The 26,605-nt window shown below is 40.9% G+C and overlaps 1 protein-coding gene across 1 annotated transcript in view; it reads right to left on the bottom strand.

Annotated features, from left to right (window-relative positions):
* Lamp3 (lysosomal associated membrane protein 3) overlaps positions 1–19,350 on the bottom strand; it is a 32,668-nt gene extending 13,318 nt beyond the window's left edge. Inside the window, exons 1-3 of the mRNA XM_006987725.3 lie at positions 19,124–19,350; positions 12,151–12,845; positions 10,650–10,778 (exon numbers count right to left, since the gene is read on the bottom strand). Coding sequence (XP_006987787.1) covers positions 10,650–10,778; positions 12,151–12,845; positions 19,124–19,172 — 873 coding nt within the window. The 5' untranslated portion in view covers positions 19,173–19,350. The remainder of the gene's footprint in view (positions 1–10,649; positions 10,779–12,150; positions 12,846–19,123) is intronic.
* Between the last annotated feature and the right edge of the window lie 7,255 nt (positions 19,351–26,605).

Below are 26,605 nucleotides of genomic sequence, written 5' to 3' on the forward strand. Positions count from 1 at the left end.
GAGTCAATTTAAAAGTAAATTTGTGTATCTATTTGGTGATGAGAATTGAATCCATGGTCTCATGCATAATAAGCATGTACTCTACCCCTGAGCTACATCCTTGACATCTTTCTGTTTTTCAAAGTTAGTGATTTATATTGTTATCACCAGAAAAGTGTAAAAATAATGATAATATAACCAAAATCAGAATATAAAATCAAATTACTTTTAAAAGTTTCACGTGTAATCATGAAAGAAATTTGATAATTATGATTACATTATAGTCCATATCCCTGTTATTCATAGATGAAATGATGATTCATTGCACAGTACAACCTACTTAGAAAGACCAATGATAAGATACAGGAATTCTAGACTGGCCTACCATCATGCCTTCTTAGTTTGTACCACACACTGTAGCAGACACTCCCATGCATAGTCCTGATTAATTCTCACAACTATGAGAAAAAAATGAAGATTGAGTGTTATTCAAGGACACAGCACAATGGGGACAGGGTAAGATATCACCACCCACTGCTAAATCCAAACTAGAATTAACTTGTCTTTAATATCCACTCCATGTCATACATTGTTCAAGGACCTGGCAGAACAGGCTCTCCTACAAAGTACTCAATGCTATCAGTCTTAGAGGCAAAAGAAAGGGCACATTTGTTCTATCTATTTGTTGCTACAAGATAATCGTTCTGTATGCTGTGAATATGTATTACTCTCTTTGTTTGATAATAGAGCTGTTTGGCCTATAGCAAGGCAGCATAAAGTTAGGTGGGACAATCAAACTGAGGATTGGGATGAAGAAAGGCAGATGTAGCTGGAAATTTTCCTGTGTCCTACCTAGTCCCGCAGCCGCTCAAACCCAAACAAATACACAGAGGCTATATTAATTATAAACTGTATGGCCACGGCCTATAGCTCAAGCTTCTTGCTAGCTAGCTCTTTTAACTAAACTCGTCCCATTTCTATATGTTGCCACATGTTCCATGGCTTTACCTGTGTGCCATTACATGCTGCTCCCTGGATGGCAGGGTGGCATGGTCTCTGCCTCTCCTTTCTCCATTCACTGTCTCTCTTGGATTTTCCTGCCTAGCTCCATCCTGCCCTGCTATAGGCCAAACGGCTTTATTTAGCAACATATATTCCCAGCACACAGAAAGACATCCCACAGCAAGCAGAATCAAGAGAGATCCAGTGAGCCAACCAAGAAGCAAGATGCTAGAGGACCAATAAAGCCATGGGCCATGTGGCAATACATAGCTTAATAGAAATGGGTTAATTTAAATATAAGAGCTAGTTAGTAATAAGCCTGAGCTATCAGCTGAACATTTTGTAATTAATATAAGCATTTGTGTGTTTATTTGGGACTGGACAATTGGGACAGAAAAGCTCTGCCTCCATTTAAAATTTGCTTTAGGAGAAAGTATCTGTGGCTTAAGTCCTGTCTGTGTTGCTTTCATGTGCCATATATTTAAGTTATCCTTTACCTAGGATTTATTTGAGTATAAAAGAAAACTTTACTTTCAAATCCACAGTCTACGTTACAAAATCCCCCTGTCCCAGCTGGGTGTGGCGGAACACACCTTTAAACCCAGCACTTTGGAAGCAGAGGCAGACAGGTCTCTATGAATTTGAGGCCAATCTGGTCTACATAGTGAGTTCCAGGCCAGCCAGGGATACATAATGAGAACCTATCTCAACCCCTGCCAAAATAAAATACTCCTACCACATATTAAAGCAAAGAAAGGGTATGTTGAAGGGTTTTAAGTTGGATAATATGCTAGATGCTGTATTTGCACATTACTTAGGCTATGGTGTTAGACTCTTTTAAGGAGCAGAAGAAGAATTGTTACAATACTACTCTGAATCTTCCCTACCCTTGGTATCTCCATGACCTTGGGTATAGGTGTTTGGCATTTCTAGAAGGGTGTCATAGTTTACCATTCTTTCCACTCTGTTGCCCCATTTGGTCTTCACAATAACCCTCTAAGACACAATAATGTCATCAGCCAGTTTTAGACTGACTGATTAGAAAGCTCAGAGTAGTTATGCATTTCCCTCAGATTCACAGTTTGTAGGTGAGATGAAGCAGATGCTGCTTTAAGGATAATGCCCTAGCTTACCCTCAAGGACTTCACAGTAAGACCCCATTTCTGAAGTTACCACATACTCGAGTCTTAGAACATGGAGAGATCAAGCTGATCCTCACCCGGAAGCTTCATCCTTACTGACTAGCTTTCATAGTACTAGAAGTTGCTGTGAATGCAACTGGAGGCAAACAGTAATCATCCATCTCACTCAGCTGTGAACCCAAAGAGCTATAATTACAGCCAGCCGGGCAAGGGAAGTCATTGGTTTAGTAGCCCAAATGTTGTGGAAGTGACCAACCACTTTCTGTCTTGATTTAAGGCTCGGGCCACAATATAGATGACCTGGCATGGTTATCATGGGTAAGAACCTGTGGCAGATAGGTCATAGATCATAGTGGAGAACCTGCTACTATTTTTAAACTGATTTCTAATGACTTATTGCAGACCTGTAAATTAGTACATCTTCTCATCAGAGAAGATTCCTCATACAGTAGGTTGTTATTACCACAGAGACCCACAACTGGTAAAAATGCAGATAATATGAGACTGCTTAGGAATTAGCCCATAATATGACATCAGTGTTTCATCCTTCCCCATAAGGCTCAGGGATCAGTGTGGAAGAGGGACCAGAAAGGTTGTAAGAGCCAGAGACCATGGATGACTGCAATAAAACAAGTGTTTTCTGGACATTTCAGGTCACTTGCTCATGTGTATTCACAGCAGTTGTGACAATATGCACAAGACCTGTGCAAGATCAAGCCAGACAAAGTTCCAGCACAAGAGAGGAGGTGGACATAAAGTTCTACCTCTAGGTCAAGAGCTATTGGCAACAGATAGCTGCTGAGAGGGGAAGAGTCAGTTTTCTTTAAGGGTTGACTATACTCTGAGGGCTGTCCTTACACCCAAAAGTATTTGGAAAATATAAATTGGACTTGATGTGTTTTTAATTAAAAAAAATGCAAACCTGGGTGTTGTAGAATATTGTTTTAAGGTGTGTTACTTTTGTTTATGTTGCATTTGTTTCACTCTGTAAAGCTGTGTTACTGTGCCTGTCTAACACACCTGATGGTCTAATAAAGAACTGAACAGCCAATAGCAAGGCAGGAGAAAGGATAGGCATGGCTGGCAGGCAGAGAGTATACATAGAAAGAGAAATCTAGGGAGAGAAAAAAAGAGCAAGAGAACAAGGAAAGGAGCAAGAAAAGAAGGGGCCAGCCACACAGGCAGCCACGGAGTAAGAGTGAAAGTAAGATTATAGAAGTAAGAAAAAGTAAAAGCCCAGAGGCAAAGGGCAGTTGGGATAATTTAAGTCAATAAAAGCTGGCAAAAAACAAGCCAAGCTAAGGCCAGTCATTTATAATTAAGAATAAGCCTTTGTGTGTGATTTATTTGGGAGCTTGGTGGTGACCCTCCAAAAGAAGAAAGACAAACAACAACACTTGGCTCAGTAGGGAGGTAGGGGACCTTGGAAGAGTTGGGGGAAGGGGGTAATTGTGGTCAAAATACATTGTAGAAATTCTCAAATAATCAATTAAAATAATTTTTAAATTATGTATAGAAAAATATTTTTACATATTTTAACTTCTACCTAATAAAATGATGGCCAGACAGTTGCGGCACACACCTTTAATCCCAGCATTTGGGAGGAAGAGGCAGGCAGATCTCTGTGAGTTTGAAGCCAGCCTGGTCTACAGAGCAATTTCCAGGAGAAACTTCAAAACTACACAGAGAAACCTTGTCTTGAAAAAAAAAAACAAATAAACAAATACAGAAATAAATACATAAACACATAAATAATGAAAAATAAAATGAAAACATGGAAAAAGTGGCAAATGGATTTTGCCTTCAGCTAATATTTTAGTCAGTGTTTTATTGCTGTGAAAAGACACATGATCACAGCAACTCTTATGACAGAAAGCATTTGACTGGAAGCTTGCTTATAGTTTCATAGGTTTAGTTCATTACCATCCTGGTGGGGAGAATGGTTGGCACACGTGGCACTGGAGAAATAGCTAAGAGTTCTACATCCTGATCCACAGGCAGCAGAAAGAGACTGTGCTTGGTGTGGTTTTTTGAAATTTCAAAGCCCACTCACAGTGACACACTTCCTCCAACATGACCACAGCTACTCTAACAAGGCCACACCTATATGAGCTGATGGTGGCCATTCTTATTCAAACCACCACAGATAAGCACAGAATTTCTAACAGTTTATGAAGTGGCCTTGGTTCCACTTCTGACATTCTGTGTTGCATATAATGTACAAAGCAGCATTCTCAGCACTGATGATTTTAAAATCAAAAAATGGATCAACTCTAAAAACCATTAATGGAGATGCTCCATTTCCAGCAGTATCTTGTATTAAAGCCAAAGTTTGGTTCTTTATGTAAAAATTAAATAGAACATTCATCTCATGAGAATGAAAATTTGTTTCCATCTTGAATAGTGGTGAAACTCAATAACTCCTGGTTCAAGCTGCAGACACAGTCAAGAGGCCCAAGCCCCGAGGACAAGTCCCCCAGGAGCATCACAACTCAACAATCACTGTAGTGGAACCTGCAGACCTAGGAAGAGGACCAGACCTGACCCAGCATAAGGCCACAGGCATTGGAGAAGAGTTCCACAACATGATGTGATAGAAGCTGTGGACCCAGGGAGGAAACCCAAGATGTCCATCCTTGAGTAAGACCCACAGGCCTCAGGAGTCTCACAACTCCCAGCAAAAGCTGCAGGCATGACCCAGGACAATACCTAACTCTCAGAAGACTAGAGATAAAGCCTGTGGTCCTAAATACCAATTCCACTGAGCAGACTTCAGTGCTAATATGACTTTGTCTTCTGAACATCATAAACATCGACACTGAAAGAAGATTTTTACCTTGATTTTTAAAAAGGAAGAAGAAAGGAAGAAATGAAAAAAGAAAGAAAGACTCAACTAACAAACTAACTCCAGATGTGCAAGCCTTGGCACAGAAACAAAACACTGAAGTATCATGTCTTCCTCCATAATTCTTCATTTCATAGTGATAACTCCCAATGAGAACTATTTGTAAGAAAAACTTCTAAAAAAAATAATTACTATATTCAAACAACTCAAAGAAGACATGAATGAACAAAAGAACAAAGCATTGAATGAGATAAGGAAATCTATTCAAGATAAGAAAATAGAATTCAATAAAAAGAACTACTGAAAAAAATCAAAGTAAATTATACTGGAAATGAAAAACTCAGTAAGTCTAATTGACATCTCAGTGGAAAGCCACAGAGACAGAGTGCAGCATGTGGAGAACATCTGGGCTTGAAGACAAGGTAGAAACCTGTTGGTTCTGTTCTCTTGTGAATATGTCCTTTGCCATGGGAGCCTATGGTCATAAGGAGAAATTAAATTTCTTCCCCACTAGCAATCTCCAGGACAAGACAGCAGTTCAGCAGATCTCATCAACAAGAGTCCTGTTCATCATTATCCTCTTACCATTCCACCACTCCGCTCCTAGCTATAACATCTGTTACCCTGTAAGGAATGGAAACTCCTTGTGATTCTAGGGTTTGCCTTTTCTCTGTGTAGCCATTCTCAAGCAGGAGTGATTTTTGTTTTCTAAGAGTCATTTGATGATAAATGGTGTTATCTGGGGCTCAAATTGAGTGTGAGCAGCTTCAAAAAACATGTAAATCTTCTGACAGATGCCAGGGATATTGTTACATATCCTACAAGACATAGAACATATCCCACACCAAAAGTTTATCTAGCCCCATATATTGATGCTACGGTTGTTAAGAAATGCCAGTTCATCCAGAAGCAATATTTAAAGAGTGACAGACTGAAGGGTAGAATTGATTATAGCTTTGAAAAAATCTACACTTTTACTTCCAACATGTATTTCACAAAACAGATCTGTTACATCAAAATCACAGCACCAGGCAAAATCTGGCCTGAATCTGTCTTATTTGTGTTGATATGGTATTAAAATGTTGAAAAAATGTATTGCAGCATTTAAAGTTGCAATTAAAAGTTGCATTAAAAAGCCCAGGTTTCTGACTTTTTTAAAAAACAGATTATCATGTTTTTATCTGTATGAAGACTATTTAACAACTGGGATAGTTGGCAGGTGCTCAGAATGTGCATTTGACCTTCCTGGATGAATGGTCTGCAGAAAAGGATGATGGACTGGACAGCCTGGTGGCATGGGCCTTTAATTCTAGATACTTGGGGAGGCTGAGGGAAGGGAATAGCAATCAAGGCCATTGAGGCCTACAAAAATGATTCCACCTGGATAATTTTAGTGAGCCCCTGTTGCAAATTAATAAAACAAAAGTGTTCAGTGGTAGAGCACTTGCCTAGCATATGAAGCCCTTGGTTCAATCTCCATCCTGAAAAAGAGAAAACACAGTAGAAACTCCCAGGTCAAGACACCAGCTCTGTCACCTGCTCCTTATCATTCGCTCTCACCTTAATGTTTTCCATATTAGCTTAAAGGCAGAAGTGATGGCTCTTCGTATTCAAATATTTAAGAAAGTACAGTTCTGAGGGGGTGTAACTTTTTTCTATCTCATATATGAATACTGTACTTACACCATCTCCACTTTCCCTCTCCTCCCTTCAAATCCTTCCATGCCCCCCCCACCTTGATCCCTCTCACATTTGCAGCTCTTTTTCTTTAATTGTTATTGAGATGATAGTTGTTGAGTTGCTTGCATGAAGATGTGTTTAGGCCTGGCCAGCTGAGATTGGATAATCTATTAGGGGATTCTCTATGGAAAACACTGAACCCACCTCTCTTAGAAGCCCTTAATCGCTTGTAGCTCTTCACCAAAAAGAGATAGTCTTGTGAGGTTTATGTTAGCATGTCAACTGATGTTGTCACTGTTCAGGTCTTTCTTAGGCTAATATATTATTGGGATTTCATTGGGGTGCAGGTTTCCTGTCATATACAGAAGACACAATCTCACAGCAGATGTCCTGGTCCTCCTGCTCTTAAAGTCTTCCCTCTCCATTTTCTTGGTGCTTCCTAAGCCTTAGATGAAAGGGATGTTATAATTGTGTTGATTGGGGCTGGAAAATCCATGGTCAGTTGTTCTCTGTGTTTTTATCCATTGTGGTTGGGTAGTGGTCTCTGCTGCAAAAATACTCTTCTTTGATGAGGACTGAAGGAATAGTATTTAGAATAATAAATCATACTGATTTAAGAAATTGGCAGTAAGTTCCACAGCCTCACCAGTATGGGTAGCTGTCTAGGTTTATAGCATCAGACATGAATTCCCTACAGAAATGGCCTTAAATCCAATTAAGTGGCTGTCAATTACCCCAAGACAAAAGCATAACTATTGCCTCTTTGGGAATGTGTTGCTATGCTGTTCATTATGTGGTTTTCAGGCATCACAGCTGGGTGGGACTACTGATTGCTTTTCTCATGTGGCTGCTTACATAGCACCTTCTGGGACTGTGAGATCTGCTCCTCAAGGAAGAGACTTTCAGGTCAGATCCTGCTCAAGTTCTCCAAGTCCTAGGAAAGGTCAGTTTTAATCTTCATCAAAACATTTAAAGTGTCTTTAAATTAAAAATATCAAAAGAGAAAAAATATGTCTACTAGTCTGCTTCTACTATATCATGTTTAGCTTCTACAACTTTGAGTTTAAGTGCCTTCATTTAGCTTAAACAGTTTCTATGAGATGCAGAAACTCTGCAAGAAGACAAAGGCTCAGAGCCTCTTGTAGCTAGAGTTTTCCTGCCTGGCCCACAGTCAGGACAAATCTCTGTCACCTGCCAGTCCCACAGCCACTCAGACCCAACCAAGTAAACACAGAGACTTACATTGTTTACAAACTGTATGGTGGCCGTGGCAGGCTTCTAGCTATCTAGTTCTTACATCTTAGATTAATCCATTTCTATAAATCTATAACTTGCCACGTGGCTCGTGGCTTACCAGTATCTTCATATGCTGTTTGTCATGGTGGCGGCTGGCAGTGTCTCCCTCCACCTTCCTGTTCTCTCAATTCTCCTCTCTGTTAGTCCCGCCTATACTTTCTGCCTGGCCACTGGCCAATCAGTGTTTTATTTATTGACCAATCAGAGCAATTTGACATACAGACCATCCCACAGCAGCCTCTTTACTTCTCTCCTGTCCTGGAACCTCAACAGTTACTTGAGGAACTTATGCTGGGGAGTTGAGTGACTGAAGATGCTTAGCTTTTCATACTCCAGCAAAGGAGCCAAAGCCACGCTTCGGACCACCATTGGCAAGTTGCTCTGGGATGTTGGGTGGAGACATTTCAATCTCCATTTGAATTAAATTGAATCTCCATTTGAATCATGATTACCTGTCCACTCATCTAGAATAAACAGAATTTGGGAGCATATAGGGTTTTCAGAAAGGCGGGGCTTCAAGACTTAGGTGGAATCTGGTCAAGTTGTCCATCCCAAAGGCATCAAAAAGAGAGGTTAGGAGCATCAGGAAACAGATGGAGAAAAAGAGAGACAGACAAACACATACATGAGATAGAGGTGGGGGGCAAGAGAGCACTGGAGAGACCCATGCCAGCAGTTCTCCCTGAGGTCTGGGGCAGTGGCCATCACATTTCACAAAAGCTGTTGCTCATTGCTTCCCACTGGCACTTATTCCTACAGGCATATGGACAAGTTCCAAGGCACTGAGTCCATAACAAGGCATTGCTCCCTAGTCTGCATATTTCAATTTTCTAAAGTGACTTTTACATGATTTCCTGACAGTTGTATGGTTTTATGTCAGTTATATGTGGATAGAGTCCTTATTCTAGTCTAAGCAGCTTTGAGGGAGAAAGAAGATGCGTTTCACTGTGATATGGACAGGAAAATAATTCGCAAATGCATTTCCATCTTACAGAGAAAAGTAAGTACAAAGCCCTTGAGACCAAGTTAATAACAACAGTTACAGCCACCACATTTTATTGAACAAATTAACATTGTTAAACATAATGCATAGGAAGGAGGCTAGCGGCTTGTCCTGTGGCTTGGTTTATCTGACCTGCCCAGAAATCAGGAAAGAGATAATAGTCAAATCCTTACATAGCCACTTTTAGCCGGCACAATATGAAAACTCCCTCTGTTTTAACCTTTATAAGGAAAATTACTTTTAAATGTAGGATCCATTTCATGTTTTATTTCTGCTTTCCCCCAGAAACCTCGTTTTCTTATTGTTAAGAAATTTTTTTATTCATTTTACATACCAACCACAGATCCCCCTCTCTTCCCTCCTCCCAACCCCCAGCCTTCCTCCCCAACCCACCCCCCATTTCCCTCTCCCAACAAGGTAAGGCCTCCCATGGGGAATCAGCAAAGCTTTATACATTCAGCTGAGGCAGGTCCAGGCCCCTCTCTCTGCATCAAGGCTGTGGACTCCAAAAAGCCAGTTCATGCACCAGGGATAGATCCTGATCCTACTGCCAGGGGTGCCTTAAACAGACAAGCTACACAACTGTCTCACTTATGCAGAGGGCCAAGTCCAGTCCCATGCAGGCTCCACAGCTGTTGATCTAACTTCATGAGTTCCCACCAGTTTGAGAAACCTCCTTTTCTATCAAGTTAACCTTCAAGGCTGAGCTCATCCCCCCACCTCAACTTATAAAATGAAGTGTTAGTCAATCCAGAATCACAACTAAGAGTTAATTAAGTTTTGTCCTTAACAATTATGTTCCAAGCTAAATTATTTCCATGCACACATAAATACTGTGTCAAGTAGTTTACATGCACACTTCTCATCCTCCCAACAGAGTAATTTGTCTCTACCGGCTCCTTTCAGCACCTCAGTGGGCTAAGTTCCTTTTGGACAGTGGGATGACCAGGTTCATTTGTTTGCCCTGCCCCCAGATATCTGCCCATTGTAGGTAGCTGTTGAATAATCATCGCTTTCTCTACAATGCATATGCTTTTATGGAAATAATCCCTTTTTCTCATTTTTTAAGTAATAAAAATAGAAGTTAAACAGATTAAGGTTGCCTGCTTGCTGCCACAAAACAAATCAGGGACAGAGTCAAATTTACAGCAGACTCTGACCTCAATGCCCCAAGCCTTTCCCACTCTACTTAGTTGTCTCTAACTCCTGTCAGGAAAACTCACAGCCTTCCTAGTCCTTGAGTTTTACCTTCAGGGATTGGAAGGAACCCATTCTGGTATTTGATGTTGGTTTTAGAATAATTCCATGTATTTGATGTCTACTGGGAATTTCTACAGATCTTTTCATCCCTACTTCCTCCTTGAGCAATCTGCAAAGGGCATTGGTGACTAAACCATACACACACACACACACACACACACACACACACACACACACACACACACACACACACAAAGCTACGGCTCTCCTGAGAGGCACTGAAGCCCTTCTTGGACTGCTCAGAGGAGGCTGCAGGAGAAGAAGGCAAACATGTTGTCAACACTTCCTTCCTCTCCCTCCCAAGCTCCTTATTCTTATCTGAAAAGATCTCGAGAGGTTCTTAGGTACTTCTGCCAGGCCTCAGCTTGAAATTTAGCACTGAAGTACTGACACTAGAGGCCAAGTGACATCACAAGTCAGTGTGATGAAATTCATGCCTCACCTTAATAAATGTGATGTTTATTGATCCACCCTGGAAATCCAAGAAGAGATGGGATTTTTGGAAGCCACATTTCCCAGATGCATGGGTTAGGCTGGGGTCAATGTTGAAGTGTCTCTGAGTTGCAAAATCCTAAACCAAATGAGATAGATTCATTCAGTAAGAGAGCAGAGGAAACTCAAGCCAGAGACTCAGAAGTACAAGCTATTGATTGAGTAACAAATAAATGGATGTTCATTTGAATACCACAGACTCCCCTGGTGGATGACACCCTCTCACACCCAAGCACACCTAAAAGCTTTCTTCAAAAAAATTCCCCATAATAGGGACTCCTTAATGGGTAACTCATAGGAGGCGAACTGCATGGAATTCAATTTTTGTTCAGTTCAATGTATGGAAAGGTGATAGAGGGAGGAGCTTGTATTGAAGGTACTTCTGCCTCAAATACAGATATGTGAGTTCTTTGGTAGGATAAAAACTAAAAAAAATAATTTATTATGGCTCCTTCATAAGTAAAATAAAGATATATTCTTGTTAACTTGGATTTTTCTATAAACGTCACAGCGGACAGGAACCATAGGGAACATCGGGTTCCAACATCTCAAGTTAGAGGGGAACTGGGGCTGGGAAGTCATGGAGAGGGACAAGGCCAGGCTGTGATTGTCATTCAGCATCCCTAATATTGCCAATGCTGGCTCCAAGTGAGACGTATACATGCTGAAGTTCTCTTTACCTTCCCCATTTTAACTTTTCTTCTGGAACACATTCTTTTATGGTAGAGAACACTGGAAAGATGAACCCACAGCTAGCTACCTGTCTCACCTAGACAGTTTGTAGAGAACTGCTCTTTTCTGCCTCGTGAGTGCTGAAATTAAAGGTGTGCACTGTAACTAGAGTTTCCCTGCCTTGCCCACAGTCAGGACAAATCTTTGTCACCTGCCAGTCCCACAGCCGCTCAGACCCAACCAAGTAAACACAGAGTCTTATTTTGCTTACAAACTGTATGGCCATGGCAGGCTTTTTGCTACCTGTTCTTATAGCTTAAATTAATCTATTTGCATACATCTATACCCTGCCACATAGCTCGTGGCTTACCGGCATCTTTTCATGCTGCTTGTCAGGGTGGCGGCTGGCAGTGACTCCTCTACCTTCCTGTTCTTTTATTTCTCCTCTCTGTTAGTCCCGCCTATACTTCCTGCCTAGCCATGGGCCAATCAGTGTTTTATTTATTGACCAATCAGAGCAACTTGACATACAGACCATCCCACAGCACAGCCAAGTGCAGACCATCTCAGACACCTGCACTCAGGCCCATGGTCCTAATCATCCTCTATGCGGACATGCTGGGTAAAGCCGCGAGGAACCCGAGAACGGGCTCCCACAGGACATACAGAACATCCCACAGCAGTGCACCACCATCACCCAGCAAGAACTGCTCACTCTTAGCAAAACAACTTTGGTCAGACGTTAAAAATAGCGTTATCACCATATGACTCCAACTTACCGAATCCTTTTCTTGAATGATCAGCTCTATCCCCATCTCTGCTTTTATACAGAGACTGCTTCCATTTAGGACTTCATAAGTTCCAGTCTTGGCTGGTGATGACCGGGTTGCAAGAGTGGGCCCAGGAACCATGGGGGCAGGGGAGTTTGTCAAGCTGTCCTTGTGTGTAGGTACTGATGTTCCTGGGACATAGGTGGGCGGCGTTGTCTTCTGATTGGTTGTGCTTTTGTGTGATGCTGTGAAAAGTGTTTTGAAGAGGGTAGTCTGACCACCAGGTTGGGGAGTTCTCCCAGTTATCTGGTTGACAGTGGATGGACTCGCTCCAGTTGTATGAATTGGTAAATGTGCCACTGAACCAGGGCCAATGGTACGTTCAGTAGATGAAGCCGTCATGTGTGAGTTATTAGGTGTGACAAAGGTGTAGCTAACTGGTCTGCTGAGGAGAAGGCTTTTTGTAGTTCCTGGGATTATTGTTTTGATTGTTGTGTGAACTGTGTTTTCAGAGGTAGAGGTTTCAGTAGCCATTTGAATGTGATCATCCCTTGATCTTTCTGCTAAAGTTACATGGCGTGTTTGGTTAGTCAGCTGTAGAAGAGGTTTTGTTGTGGTCTGTCCTATTGCTGTTGAGGCATATCGAAGATAGTCTCTGGTTTTTGTAAATTCTTTTTCTCTTACTTGATGGCCATGTAAAATCACTGCAAATTAAGAAAGCAAATATGTTACAACTACTGACCAAATGCTTACAAGGTCCCTCTTTTATTCCCACTTTAATGTGCTCATAAGTAAACCGGTGTGCACAATTTCATGTTTGGGGAAAACTTTCAAAAGATGCAATAATGAAGTGAAGATCACCAAAGACTTGAATACTAGGCCATCACTGTAATGTTTTGGTTTGCACATGTGTTCTTTACATGTTTATGACCATATGTCAGGCATTCTACATGTAATCCCTTCATCTACATAGGCTTTGGTACCAATGCACACCAAAGTGGTCATGTTCAACTGTCAAACCAAAAGGAAGTCATAAAATGCCCTGGAGTGAACAGTGGCTACGATTATTTTATAGATTGAGGCAGCATTAGAATTATGGGGTTTTGTATTTTTCATGGAATTGTGTAATTCCAAGTTAAAATAAGTCTAACAAGTTATTTAGTTTAAACCATAATCTGATGGCTAAATTTTCCTTAATTGATATATATTCATGCAATCTATGCTTAATTGTTCCCAATGATGAGAGACTACTTTCTCAAAAGATAATCCCTTCCATATTATTTTTTCTAAATATAGACCAACTTCTATTATTTTCTTAATCTTTTGAGCAATCCAGTCTTTATTAACTAAGAAAAAAGTCAGGGTATAATTGCTCTGGTCCTTCATGTTTTGGTTTAAATGCTAGCTCTTCACAGTGTCTGCCCTTTTCCCCAATCACCATGGTTCTCCATCTCATTGATATATTCATTGTTTTGGCTTCATGTATCACCTCTTGTACTCACATATGGAGAAAGTATCAAAATATTTAATGATCACATTGCCAGTAGGTGTGTGTAGAATTCCATCCTTGAAGAAATGTTTACTTGTTGATTTATCTGTTGGTTATGCATCTCACTCACTAGATTAAAAGCCTAAAGTTGAGAATTATGTGCATAGTTTTCACCACAAGTGCCTGTGCATAGAAAGTGTTCAGTAGCTGAGTTGGATGAGTGAGTAAAGGAGGATAATAGCCTTAGAGACATTCTAGACTTACTGTACAACTCAAATAAGTTGATTTCTTTGAAAACCTTCAGGACAATTGAGTACATAGTGTCTGCTGCTGTCACAAATTCTCTCCAAAGATATCCTTTAGAGAGTCTAAGACCTCTGTCTCTCTTTCATTCAGATTCTATCCTTGCTTCTTTTTAAGCACAAATAAACCCAGAAAAGTAGACAAAATTTTTAAACTGGCCCTTGGAAACACTTTGATGGGGTGTGCTGGGAAACAGCTCAGTCTCTTCAAGCTTCTTTGGTTCTATTGCAGTTACTCAGACATTTATGCTGTAGTTACTGGTTCTGGGCTGAAACTTGAAGAAAGATGCAAAGAGAAAAAGGGACATGGCTTTACCCTAGTATTTATGAAATCCTCAGGTTTGTTACAGTCAATATAGTCTATAAATCTCTTTAGGTCTCCTTCTATTCAGTATATTTTGAGTGGTTAATTTTTCTGTGTTAATAGGTAACGACAAACCCTTGGTGTTTATGCTATGAGGACCAAATTCAAGGCTGTGTATATCACAGGCAAGCACTGTACTACATACCCTTAAAACTTCTTAATTACTGGACACTTAACTACATGGTGGCTTTGAGTCAAAGGTATTTCTTCTTCATCCTACCACAAAGACACTTGCTCAACCATGTTCATTGCTGCTCTATTTATAATAGCCAAAAACTGGAAACAACCTAGATGTCCCTCAACAGAAGAACAGATAAAGAAAATGTGGTATATTTACACAAAGGAGTATTACTCAGCATTTTTAAAAACATGAAATCATGAAGTTCACAGATATATATAGATATAACTAGAAACATGAAGTTCACAGATATATATATATAGATATAACTAGAAAAAAACACCCTGAGTGAGGTATTTCAGACAGAGAAAGACAAATATAGTATGTGTTCATTTATATTTGGATAGTAGCTGTTAAGTCAGGGGTAACCAAACTATAATCCATAGAACCACAGAGGATATGTATAGAACAAAGGACTAATGTAGGCAGAGAGATTTCATTAGGGAAGGTAAATAGGATAGTTATGGATGGATGGATGGATGGATGGATGGATGGATGGATGGATGGATGGATGGATGGATGGATGGATGGATGGGTGGATGGATGGGTGGATGGATGGGTGGATGGATGGGTAGATGGAATGATGGATGGATTAGGGCTGGAACAAGAGGATCAAGTGGGGAAAGAGAGAAGGGGAGGAAATTTGTGGAGAGACAGTTAAAATTAAGGGCAATTTGAGAGGTAGGATGGAAACCTAATACAGTAGAAGCTTCCTAAAACATACATATGTATGAAGGTGATCTAAATGATATCAGGAGACAGAGCCCCAAAAGGAAATTGTCACAAATGAAGTTTCCAGTGCTGGGATTGGGTTACATCTAATTGAGCTGTAGGCCAAATGGGTCCCATGGGAAGCTCCAAACAATCCAAGCTATTGTCAAGACTAGAGCTTTCTCTCTACAAACTGATCATAAAGCCCCATGGCTGAAGACAAAACCTACACAACTCATTGAACATGGAGAAGTCAAGCTGGTACATATACAGAGCCTTCACCCCATGGGCTAGCATCTTTGGTACAGGACACTACTCTGCACACTAAACTAAAAAAGAAACATAAACACCAACCCAGCCACAAATCCTTAGATCAACAATGCTGACCTTCCTGAAATATATACAGGTCAATGGTGGCACAAAGCTTGTGTGGGGGAGTAATGAACCAACATCTTATTTGACTAAAGACCCACTCCATCGCGAGAGCAAGGAAAGAGATACCATGATAAATGAAGATACCATGGGAATAGGGAGAAACGAGATACTAGGGAAGTTCCCAGGAATCCTCAAGGATGACCCCACCTTAGACTACTGGCAATGGTCGAGAGGATGCCTGAGCTGGCCTACTCTGATGATCAGATGACTGAATACCCTAACTGTCATCATAGAGCCCTCATCCAGTGACAGGTAGAAGTAGATGCAGAGATCCATGGCCGGGTCCCAGGTGGAGCTCCAGGAGTCCAACCAATGAGAGGAGAGATTCTATAAGCAAGGGACATCAAGACCATGATGGGCAAAAGTACAGAGACAGCTGGCCAAACTAATGGAAACACTTGAACTGTGGACCAATAGCTGAGGAGCCCCCATGGTACTGGACTAGGCCCTCTGGATAGGTGAGACAGTTGTTTAGCTTAAACTGTTTAGGGGGCCTCTAGGCAGAGGGATCAGGACCTGTCCCTAGTGCATGAGCTGGCTTTTTGGAGCCTAGTGCCTATGGTGAGACACTTTGTGCAGCCTTCATGCAGGGAGGAGGGGCTTGGACCTGCCTCAACTGAATGTACCAGGTTCTGCTGACTCCCCATGGGAGACTTTGCCTGGAGGAGGTGGGAATGGGAGGTGGGTTGGGGGAGAAGGCTGGAGGGTGGGAGGAGGAAGGACAGGGGAATCTGTGGTTGGTATGTAAAATGAATAGAAAGTCTCTTAATAATAATGTAATAAATAATATAATAATTATTATAATTATAATTATAATAATAAAGACCCACTCCGTGAGATAGAACCCATACCCAACACTGCTTGGGTGACCAAGAGCCAGATACTAGACAGCATAGGGACCTAGGATAAAATCAAATACTATTGTTCTAAAAAAAAGTAGCAATAAAAATGCCTCCTAATAGCCATTCTGCTATACTCTTAAATCTGTTCTTTGCTCACCCACCAGCAGAGAAGCTTCTTCCTGCAGCAGATGGAAACAAATACAGAGACCCACAGCCAGACTATGTGTAAAGAGTGAGAGACCTTGGAACACTCAGCCCTAAATGTGATGCCTCCATCAAATCCCTTCCCCCAGGGCACTGAGAACCCTGTGAAAGAGGAGGTGGAGGGCTGGAGAGATAGCTCAGAGGTTAAGAGCACTGACTGTTCTCCCAAAGGGAGTTCAATTCCCAGCAACCACATGGTGGCTCACAACCATCTGTAATGAGATCTGGTGCCCTCTTCTGGCCTGTAGGGATACATGGAGACAGAACACTGCATACATAATTAATAAATAAATAAATAAATAAATAAATAAATAAATAAATAAATAAATAAATAAATAAATAAATAAATCTTTTTTTAAAAAGAAAAAGAAAAGAAAGAGGAGGTGGAAAGAATATAAGAGCCAGAAGGGATTAAGGACAAGGAAACAAGGCCTTCTACATCAACACAAGCAAAGCTCGTATGAACTCAGAAACTGAAGCAGCATGCACAGGGCCTGCATCGGTCTGTATCAGGTCCTTTGAAGATGTATTATGGCTTTCAGTTTAGTAGTTTTATTGAATTCCTGGAGAGTTTCTCCAGTTCTTGTGTCTTCTCTTGGTCTTTTTTTCCCTTCTGTTGATTTACCTTGTCCAACTTTGCTGTGGTAGTCTTTGTTTTCTCTAATTATATTATATTCACATTTTTAAATGAATGAGTGAGTGAGTGAATGAATGAATGACTGAAAACCTAGCCACTGAGGTAAAGATTAATAACTGAACTGTCACTTATACCTGCTGGAAAAGGGAAAGAAAGGTTCCTTCTCTGGAGTGACACTGGGTATATCAACCGCTCCAGGACAGGCCTGTGTTCAGGAGTAGTTGACCAACACATCATGGATTGCACAGTGTTGTAGTGTGCTTGCATTTGGTTATAGTTTGGAGGGTTTCTTGTTGTTGTTTTTATTGTTTTGCTTTTCTTTTGGGCTGTGGTTTTATTTTGTTTACTTGTTTGGGGGTAGTTGTTGTTATATTGGGTTTTTGTTTGTTTTTTGAGAAAGAACTTAAATTTGTGTGGGTAGGGAGGGGGAGATGATCTGGAATAACTGGGGAGAGGGGATGAATATGATCAAAATATATTTAAGTTTTAAAACTGTTTTAAATAAGAAAAAAAGAAAGTGGTGGCACCCAATCTCAGAAAGAAAAAAAATCCATCCCCCATATGGGAGTACTAGCCAATAATGTATACACATAGGCAAACAGATGTGTTCATTGCAACACTTAGAAAAGAGAACATGAAATGGTAATTAAAAAGACAAAATGTTTACTAATGTGTTCACAAATCGAAAGAGGGGAAGGTGATGCCTCCAAAGCCCAGCCTCTTTCTCAGCAATGAAACCTTGACTGTAAGCTGAGCCTGTGCTTGGGGAGTAAGTCATCCTGCTTTCACTTCCAACTGGATGAGAGTGTGTGCATAGGCAGCAATTTCTACTTTTTATGTTAAAATGATAAGTTGTGAGGTTTTTTTTTCCCCACAGTGCTAGTGAGTGGATCTGATGCCAAGCCAACACTACCATTTCACTATATCCCCAAATCATTTCTTTTCTGTACTTCTGAGAACATAAAATTATAATCCTGAAAGAACAGCACAAACAAAAACTACTTGGATTAAGGCAGCTGCATGACCCTTCACCCAGCTTCCACAAGATTCATATAACAATGAAGGCCTCTGTGTCCTCCACTAGAGCATTCAGCAGTGCAGGGTAGACTGAGTCAGTGGCCTCGTGAGCTAAATTAGTGGTTCTAGAAGGAATTGGAAATTAACCAGTACACTTGCTAGCAGAATAGAACAACAACCCTATGGAACTCAATATCTTATGTGAAAAACACTCAAGTAAGAGTAGGTACTTAAGACAGCCGGTAATTATTCTAAGCAACCTTTCTGAGTTGATTGTGGAACAGCAGTATTTTAATAACCTTTTTGATGCCTCAATTTACACCTTTGTGAGACGATTTAACTGGTCAGATGACAGCTGATGTATCTTCGAACGTCACTGTTTACATAAAATAAACCACTCACATTTAAGAGAAACAGAGAACGTAGTATGTGACTAGATAACAACTCCAATTCCTAAGCCATGGCTCAGTTCTCCTAGATTAAGGAGATTTTCACAAACTCACATGGATATATAGTATTCAGACTAACATGGTTGCCAGAGGCAATGTCTTCTGGGGTTGATACCCATTCTAACTTCCAGAAATTCAACTCAAGTCATAAAGGTCCTTGGGAAAAATAGAAGGTGGTCCCCATCTATGTAAGACAACAGGTTTTAAATGTCTTCACACTAAATACCTGGAGTAACAGAAGTCATATCTATAGCCCTTCCTGCCTCACCTTAGGTCCAAGGCACAAGTGAGCATTTAGACTTAAGAGAACTAGATAAAGCTTGGGCACCCCAGAAAATGGGCTCTGCCACTTACCAGCTAAGGACAGGAAGAGCACAGCCACTGCAGAGAGCCGCCCAGACATGTCAGGCAAGGTTGATCTGCTGCTGCTGTGTGCTTGGCTGGGCACAGGTGGGCCTTCTGAACGGCGGGAAAGGAGTCAGAGCAGGTTCACAGAACATCAGGAACACCAATTGCCCTGCCTTTCATCCACTTGTGACAGAGAAGCTGATCTCACTCACACGAAGACAAGTAGCTAACAGAGCTAAGGATTTGCTGCACCATGAGAGAAACCACAGGCAGCTCACAGAGGGAAAGTAAACACTTGCCTCTTCCTGGAGTGTTTGTGGGAGGTGAAGGTGTGGGTGGGGGCTGGATATGGTGAAGGGCAACAGAAATCATTTCTCCAAAAAGGGTGGCAGATCCATGGCAGTTCCTTCCCTTATAACTTGGGTCTCCTCTTTATGTAACAGCTTGAGGCCATTTCTGTAAATCCTTGTCAGCCAGTCCTCAGTCACGAGGTTAAGCAGTAGTTCTAGAATAGCTGTCTCTTGAGTATGAGGCATGCCGGTGTGATGTTCATAGCTACCTCACTTGCAATCTTGTGGGAACTAGGGAGATGGGGAGTTGAGTCTGTGTCTGGCCATTCACCAGATGAGTTACACTGGTGACTTTTTGTTGTGAGTATACTAATGTAAAAAGATAGACAAATGGCCGGGCAGTGGTGGTGCACACCTTTAATCCCAGCACTCAGGAGGCAGGGGCAGGCGGATCTCTGTGAGTTCGAAGCCAGCCTGGTCTACAAAGCGAGCTCCAAGACTACACAGAGAAACCCTGTCTCAAAAAAACAACCAAAACAAAACAAAAGACAGACAAACAAATTTGTGTTTTCTCAAAATGTTAGGATCTATCAGATAACAATAAATTCACAAGTGGTTCAGTGGTAGCTATTTGCTAGATACTTTTGCTTTGCTTGGCAGAGGGGGACATGGGTTCTTTTATTCCAGTCTTAATTATTAATATTAACTCAGATCACTCACACACCACACTGTGTGTGTACGGGTGTGTGTGTGTGTGTGTGTGTGTGTGTACGGGTGTGTGTGTGTGTGTGTGTGTGTGTGTGTGTGTGTGTGTGTGTGTGTGTGTAGACTATAGGTTATCTATAAAAAGCTAAGAGGTCACAGCAGAGTTAAAGAATTTTTGGAAGTGAATGTTTTTTTTCCATTTTAATTGGTTCTATATATTTATTGCTAAAAATTAAAATGACAAAATTGCCTTTATTGCAAGTATCTAAAAACTAGAAATCCAATGGTATACTCTACTTTTTACCCTGTAACCAATTTACCCTAAATTCTATTTATATTCTTTCAAGTTCTTGAATTTCATCTCATACCTGAGGCTTCTAAAATCACAAAATACTTGAGACTCGCCTGTGCTTCTTTGGGTTACATAAAAACATGAAGGTATAATGAAGTCACATGCTTTCAAACTGCATATTCCATACAGATCACTGGGGACAAATTAGGAAGAGATCCCAGCACCAGAGGACTGAAAGAAGCTAAATGCATCCGAGAACTCACACTTGGATTATCAAAATGACTGCTGTGCAGGTCAGTCTCAAAAAACAGCTTTCACATCTCTGCTGCTTGGCATTTTCCTTGTTTTGCATTCTCGGAAGGATCCCGTCCATGATGCAGGCAAAAGCACAGGCACATCTGGATGGAGCCCTTCTTTCTTCATTCTGGTCTCCATTAAGACCAGCATTTATTTGTTGCCAACCCACATAAATCTTTCCAACTTGGCTTGGATCATTTTACATTGACAGCAATGTCCAGTAATTTCCCTGGAAAAGGCACCTTTAACCTTACACAGAATTCTTTCTCTCTGTCCTGAGTCTGGCACTGTGCTGGTGGAGGGGAAGAAAGCTTGGTGCTAGAGCAGAGCGTCAGCTTTCACGGGTCCTTTGCTAACATTTCTGGCTGTGGGCCTTCTGAACCTTCAGAGGAATTTTGTTCTCAGGACACCTGAAGAGATCCTGGTTTCATGGTAGGGTTAAACATCTATGATGGCTCCCTAGTGACAGGCAGAAGCCTCAAATGCTAGGTCCAAACAAATATGCTTAGTCCTGGAAGAGATCAAAGTCGTAAACTCCATCGGGCAGAGGAGAGACAAGATCTAAATGTAAATTTTAGGAATGTAAACAGAGTCCCTGTTGGTAAGACAGGGACCTGCTGAGACATAGGGAGGAAGGTAGAGAAGCTGTGGCAGCTGTGAGTGCCATGGGTGTGGAAGAGAAGATAAAACTTGAGCACAGCTACTGAAGTGAGAGACCAGGACCAAATCCAGATAACGGAATGAGGAGACCGATGGAGAGCACAACCAGATGAGTGAACAGAGGGACAGACAGAGGTGAGAAAGCCGTATCAACAATGAGGACTAAGATAAACTGAAGCCCTGGGACATTTGGGAGTTCTCTGCTTGCTGATCCTTCACACACACAGCAGGTTGTCAGACAGCAGGTGGGCACAACAGTGCCTTTGCAGGGCTACAAGGCGGGTTGGTGGGACAGAGCCTTTGCAGAGCTGGAAGTTCACCTCTTTATGGAGTTTGAAAAAGAAGTTAAACTCTTCCCTAGGTCTGGTATGCAAAATAAGCTCTTGGGTATTATTTCCCTGACATGATTCTAATATACCCATATTCCCCTACCATCTCAGTTCACCCCAATAAATGTATAAAGTGGCCCCCCTTTATTTCCAGGAATAAGTTATTTATCTGTCTGTGCCACAGGGTGGTGCCATCACCATCTATCCTGAAAATGGAGTCAAAAGCTGCTTATGAAAGGGAGTCTCTCAAGTGCAAAGCACAGTTTGAAATACCACGGTTTTACACAATGTGGAGTATCTTAGAGCAGGGCACAGCCTGATCTCAACTCTCTAAGCCTCCGTTTCTTGTGTTGTAGGGTGAAGGTAAGCACACCTTGTCACACTCAGTTTTACAAAACAAACATTCCAAGGACACAGAAAATACTCACAGTCTTTGAAAGGCAACCTTTCCCTGATATCTTTCCTTTCTCTATTAGTTAGACAAGATGCCTGCGATCTGTCTGTGGGCTGAGAACTGGATGAGAAGCATGCACATACTCTTCTGATGATTGATGTTCAGCTTTTAGCCCAATCACTAGTCATTCTCTGCACACAACCTTTGTCACAACTTTTTACCTTACCCTTTTGGTCAAAAGACTGAATTAAGTTTATGTCCCAAAACTTGCACTAGGGTTGAAAATGTAACTTTGTGCCCATCAGTTGAGCCTCAATAACTGTCTGCTTTCCAGTCTGTGGGTCAACTCTTTCAACGGACAATAAACAGTATGTTCCGGGTGCTCTTCCTATTCCAGCTGAGTCCCACAAGTACCCTATGTGGACAGTACTGTTATTATTGCTATTCTCATTTTGTAAAGAAGTAACTGAGTTGTCCAGGATCATTTAGATAAAAATAAAAATGCTGAGCAACAAATCCAAGACTGAAAGTCTACACTGTTCTATTGCTGAAGAAAAGTTCAAGTGTAATATATGGCATCTGGTTTCAAGTTGTTTGCTGTCTAGTTGGAAAATAGTGTCTATGATATGCAATAGGCAGAATGAGCAGTTTTCTGCTGGAGTCACATTATCTAAAGAATGCAATTATAGTTGGACTTTCTTTGGACTGCCAACTCCCAAATAATAACATGGAGATTTCTTATTAATTATGAAAGCTTGGCTTTAGTTTAGGCTTGTTCTCAACTAGCTCTTATAACTTAAATTAACCATTTATATTAATCTACATTCTGCCACATTGCTCATTACCTCTCTTCCTTACTGTACTGCCAACTTCCCTAGTGTTTTGCTGGTGAATTCCCTGCACCAGATTGTAACCCAGAGTTCATATCTCTGTCCTGCCTATTCTCCCCACCTAACTATTGGCCATTCAGCTCTTTATTAAACCAATCAGAAGGTGCCTTGGCAGAGACACATCTTTACAGTGTACAAAAAGATTATCCCACAACATGCAATAGTCATAGATGAGCTCATTGTGGGTGGCCCTTGTAAAGTCTTTGAAGGTCAGAGAATTTGAAGGTCAGAGAATCTGAATTTATTGGAGAACAACTGTAATAGCATAATTGTATAGTAATGATAATAATTTCTACATAAGGAATCTCTCCAATATGACTGATACTGTATAATACAAATAGCAACTCTTTGAAGAAAAAAAATTAAATTCCTGTATTAATGATGTGAAAGTGGACTACCCAACATCACACCACAGGCTAAGATTTGAGTTGTGGCCAAGTGATTCTGAAGCCTATATCTTTTCTGATGGTCCACAAGGATCAAAATCTTAGAAGGAGTGATATAGGCTTCACTAGAAGTTTCTGAGGAGCAGTGGTGAATATGACTGAAAGGTAAGTTAACAGTTGACCCATAGAGCAGAAAGCAGGCAGAAGCACATTTGAGAAACTGAAAAAGAGACAGAGAAGTTCAGCCTGGGTGGATTTGAGAAAAAGTTCAACTATCACTCTTCCAGTGTTGACTGGATGATATCTGGATACAGTATCCTCGGAAGGTGCCTAAGAGATCGTAATCTTAAGGGTCTATTTCATGGCTCCTGTTTTTGATTTGGGAGTGATGTCATTTCTGTATTTTAGAAGCAGTTGAAACTTTATGTATATTCCACTCCACCAATAGTAAAGCAGTTTCTAGTTCCTGAGGACCTACAAAGATAAATTTCAAGTCCTAAAAGCCATGCTCCTTTTAAGAAATTAAAGGAGGCGATAGGCCTTAGTCAGAAACTTACTTACACTTTGTCAAACTGTCTTCTAAATACTTATGTAGATCTTGACTCAGTCAAAGAAGATTGTTTTTGCAGTGGGCAGCAATCAGTGCAGACTCATAGCCATTCAAAGCACTGAGAATGTGTGACTGTGAGTTCTAAGCCCTATCAAATCCTACCATCAAATCCCTCCCCAAAGCTGAAGGAGCAAAGTGGAAGATGAGGCAGAAAGGATGTGAGAGCTGGAGGATGGGGGTGAGTGTTATGAAGTGCTGTCTGTAGAACATGTCATGGCCATTGCACTCAAACCAAATACCTTTAATTACCTACACAAGACCTAAATATCAAACCAGTCAATATTTCAGCATGGATGTGGATGGGGTTTATGAGACACCACAGCCACCTGAACATCTACTAGAAGTTGATTGCAGCTGAGGTGAAGATAGTGATTTTTCCTTGGGATTATGACCACTGGTGGGTTACCCATGCTCCAGCAGATCTTTGCACACCCAAGAGTATGGTCAGCACTAGCTTCATGAGGAAAGATGTAGTTAAAAAAAAAAAAAAGGACATGGAGTTGTGTCAGAGGGCTCCAGGGAGAGCCGGAGGGGAAATGAAGCAGGGGCTTGGTATGATCATAATTCATTGTATCCATATATGAAAACATCAAAGAATGAAAGCACTCATTAATAAAAGATATTAATATAAAATCTTAGGAGTTTGGGAGGCAGGGACCAAAAACAGAGCAAAAGAGTCTCTTGGAAACCTCTGTCTAATGAGGCTTAAGAAGTTCTTAGGAGCTGGGACCAGATATCAAATAAGTGTTTCTCCATGATTCACAACATCCCGGAGCTCTGACTTTCAGTTTTTCCAAGTTATTGAATTTATTAGCATAAAGTAGAGCCAGCCTATAACCCTCAAATACTGTCTCTGTGACCTTAATCAGGCAGCTAGATCCCATATCCAAAATAATAAAAGAATCTACAAGTTTCTAGTGCCAACAACCAGAGACCAAGTGTTCAAACACAGGGTCCTATAGAGGATATTTCATTTTCAAATCCTAACAGAGTTAATGAGTCTTATTTGTGATGTCAAATAACCAAAATTTGGTCTCATTGAATATCTTTATTTTCCTTCTCTTTCTACTTAATTTATTTCTATCTTATTCTTTTATTCTTTGCTGTCTTCTACTTTACTTTTGTTTTTTATTTATTTTATTCTATTTTTTGAGACAGGGTTTGTCCACCCTGGCCTTGAACTCATGATCCTCCTGACTCATCCTCCTGCCTTCAAAGTTCTAGGATTATGGCCATGTGCCATGTGTCATGTGCCACCACACACTATAATTCATAGTTTTAAAAAAAAAATTTAAATATTGTTACTCAATTTTTAAATATGTAGGAATTTTACTGATATATTGACTTCTAATTTAATTTTATGGTTAAAAACAATTCTAGAACTTAAATCTTATAGATTTTTGAGACTTCTGCATCAAAAAGACTGTGATTGTATTAGTTTTCTAGATTGTTATAATGAAAGGCCATGGATGAGGCAACTTAGAGTCCAGAAGTTTACTTTCCTACAATTCAGATAGCCTTAAGTCTGGTCAGGGCATCACTAGGCTCACTTCTTCCAAGGCTAGTAGACGGAGTCTTCCTCTTTGTCTTCACAAGACCATCCACTGTGCATGCCTATACCCTGCTCGCCACTTATTAGTACCTATGCGTATGGCCTCGGTTTACTTTTCAGAGACCACATCTCCAGTACAGTCACATGCCAAAGCAAGGGAGTCTTACATATGGATCTGTTGGTGGAGAGGAATGACACATCTCCTACAGCAGATCGGGTCAACTCACTAAACTGTTGGTGTACATTTGAGAATATGTCATCATCGCTTTGTTTGATTGCTGTAACAAACACCATGACCAAAGCAACTTGGACAAGAAAGGATTTATGTCAGCTGATTACTCACAGTTCACAATTCACAACTGGTAGAAGTCAGGGCAGAAACTCAAGGCAGGAGCCTGGAAGCCGGAACTGAAGCAGATATATGGAGGAATGCTACTTACTGGCTTGCTGCCCACCACTTTCTCAGCCCACTTTTTCATACAACTCAGGACCACCTGCCTAGACATGGCACCAGCTCTAGTGGACTGGGCCCTCCCACATCAGTGATTTAACCAAGAAAATGCCCTATAGACTTGCTTACAGGCTAATAATCCCAGCAGAGATACTCTACAAGACCTGGACACTCACTAGTCATCAGAACTCCTGGTCACTTAGATCAGAAGACCAGAGAGGAAGAAGAAATCAAGGAACAAAACACCCATCCAACAAAGACAATCTCAGAAATCAACACCTAGAGCTATAGTCATCCCTGACCCAGATACCTAGAGGTCAGTATAAGAACAGAAACAACAACAAAAAGGGCAATATGGCACCACCAGAGCCTGGCTATCTTAAGTCAGCAAGACCTGAACATTCTAATGCAGCTGAAGCATAAGAAAACAACCTTTAAAATAACTTTATGAAGATGATAGCAGTCATTAAAGAGGAAATTTAAAAGTCCCTTAAGAAATTGAGGAAAAAACAATGAAAGAAATTGGAGGAAATCAATAAATCCCTTAAAGAATGCCAAAAAAAAAAAAAAAAAAAAAAAAAGCAACCAGGTGGGGGAGGGGGGAAGTATTTAAGACCTGAAAATAGAAACAG

This window comes from Peromyscus maniculatus, chromosome 12, assembly GCF_049852395.1.
Source record: "Peromyscus maniculatus bairdii isolate BWxNUB_F1_BW_parent chromosome 12, HU_Pman_BW_mat_3.1, whole genome shotgun sequence".
Lineage (NCBI taxonomy): Eukaryota > Metazoa > Chordata > Mammalia > Rodentia > Cricetidae > Peromyscus > Peromyscus maniculatus.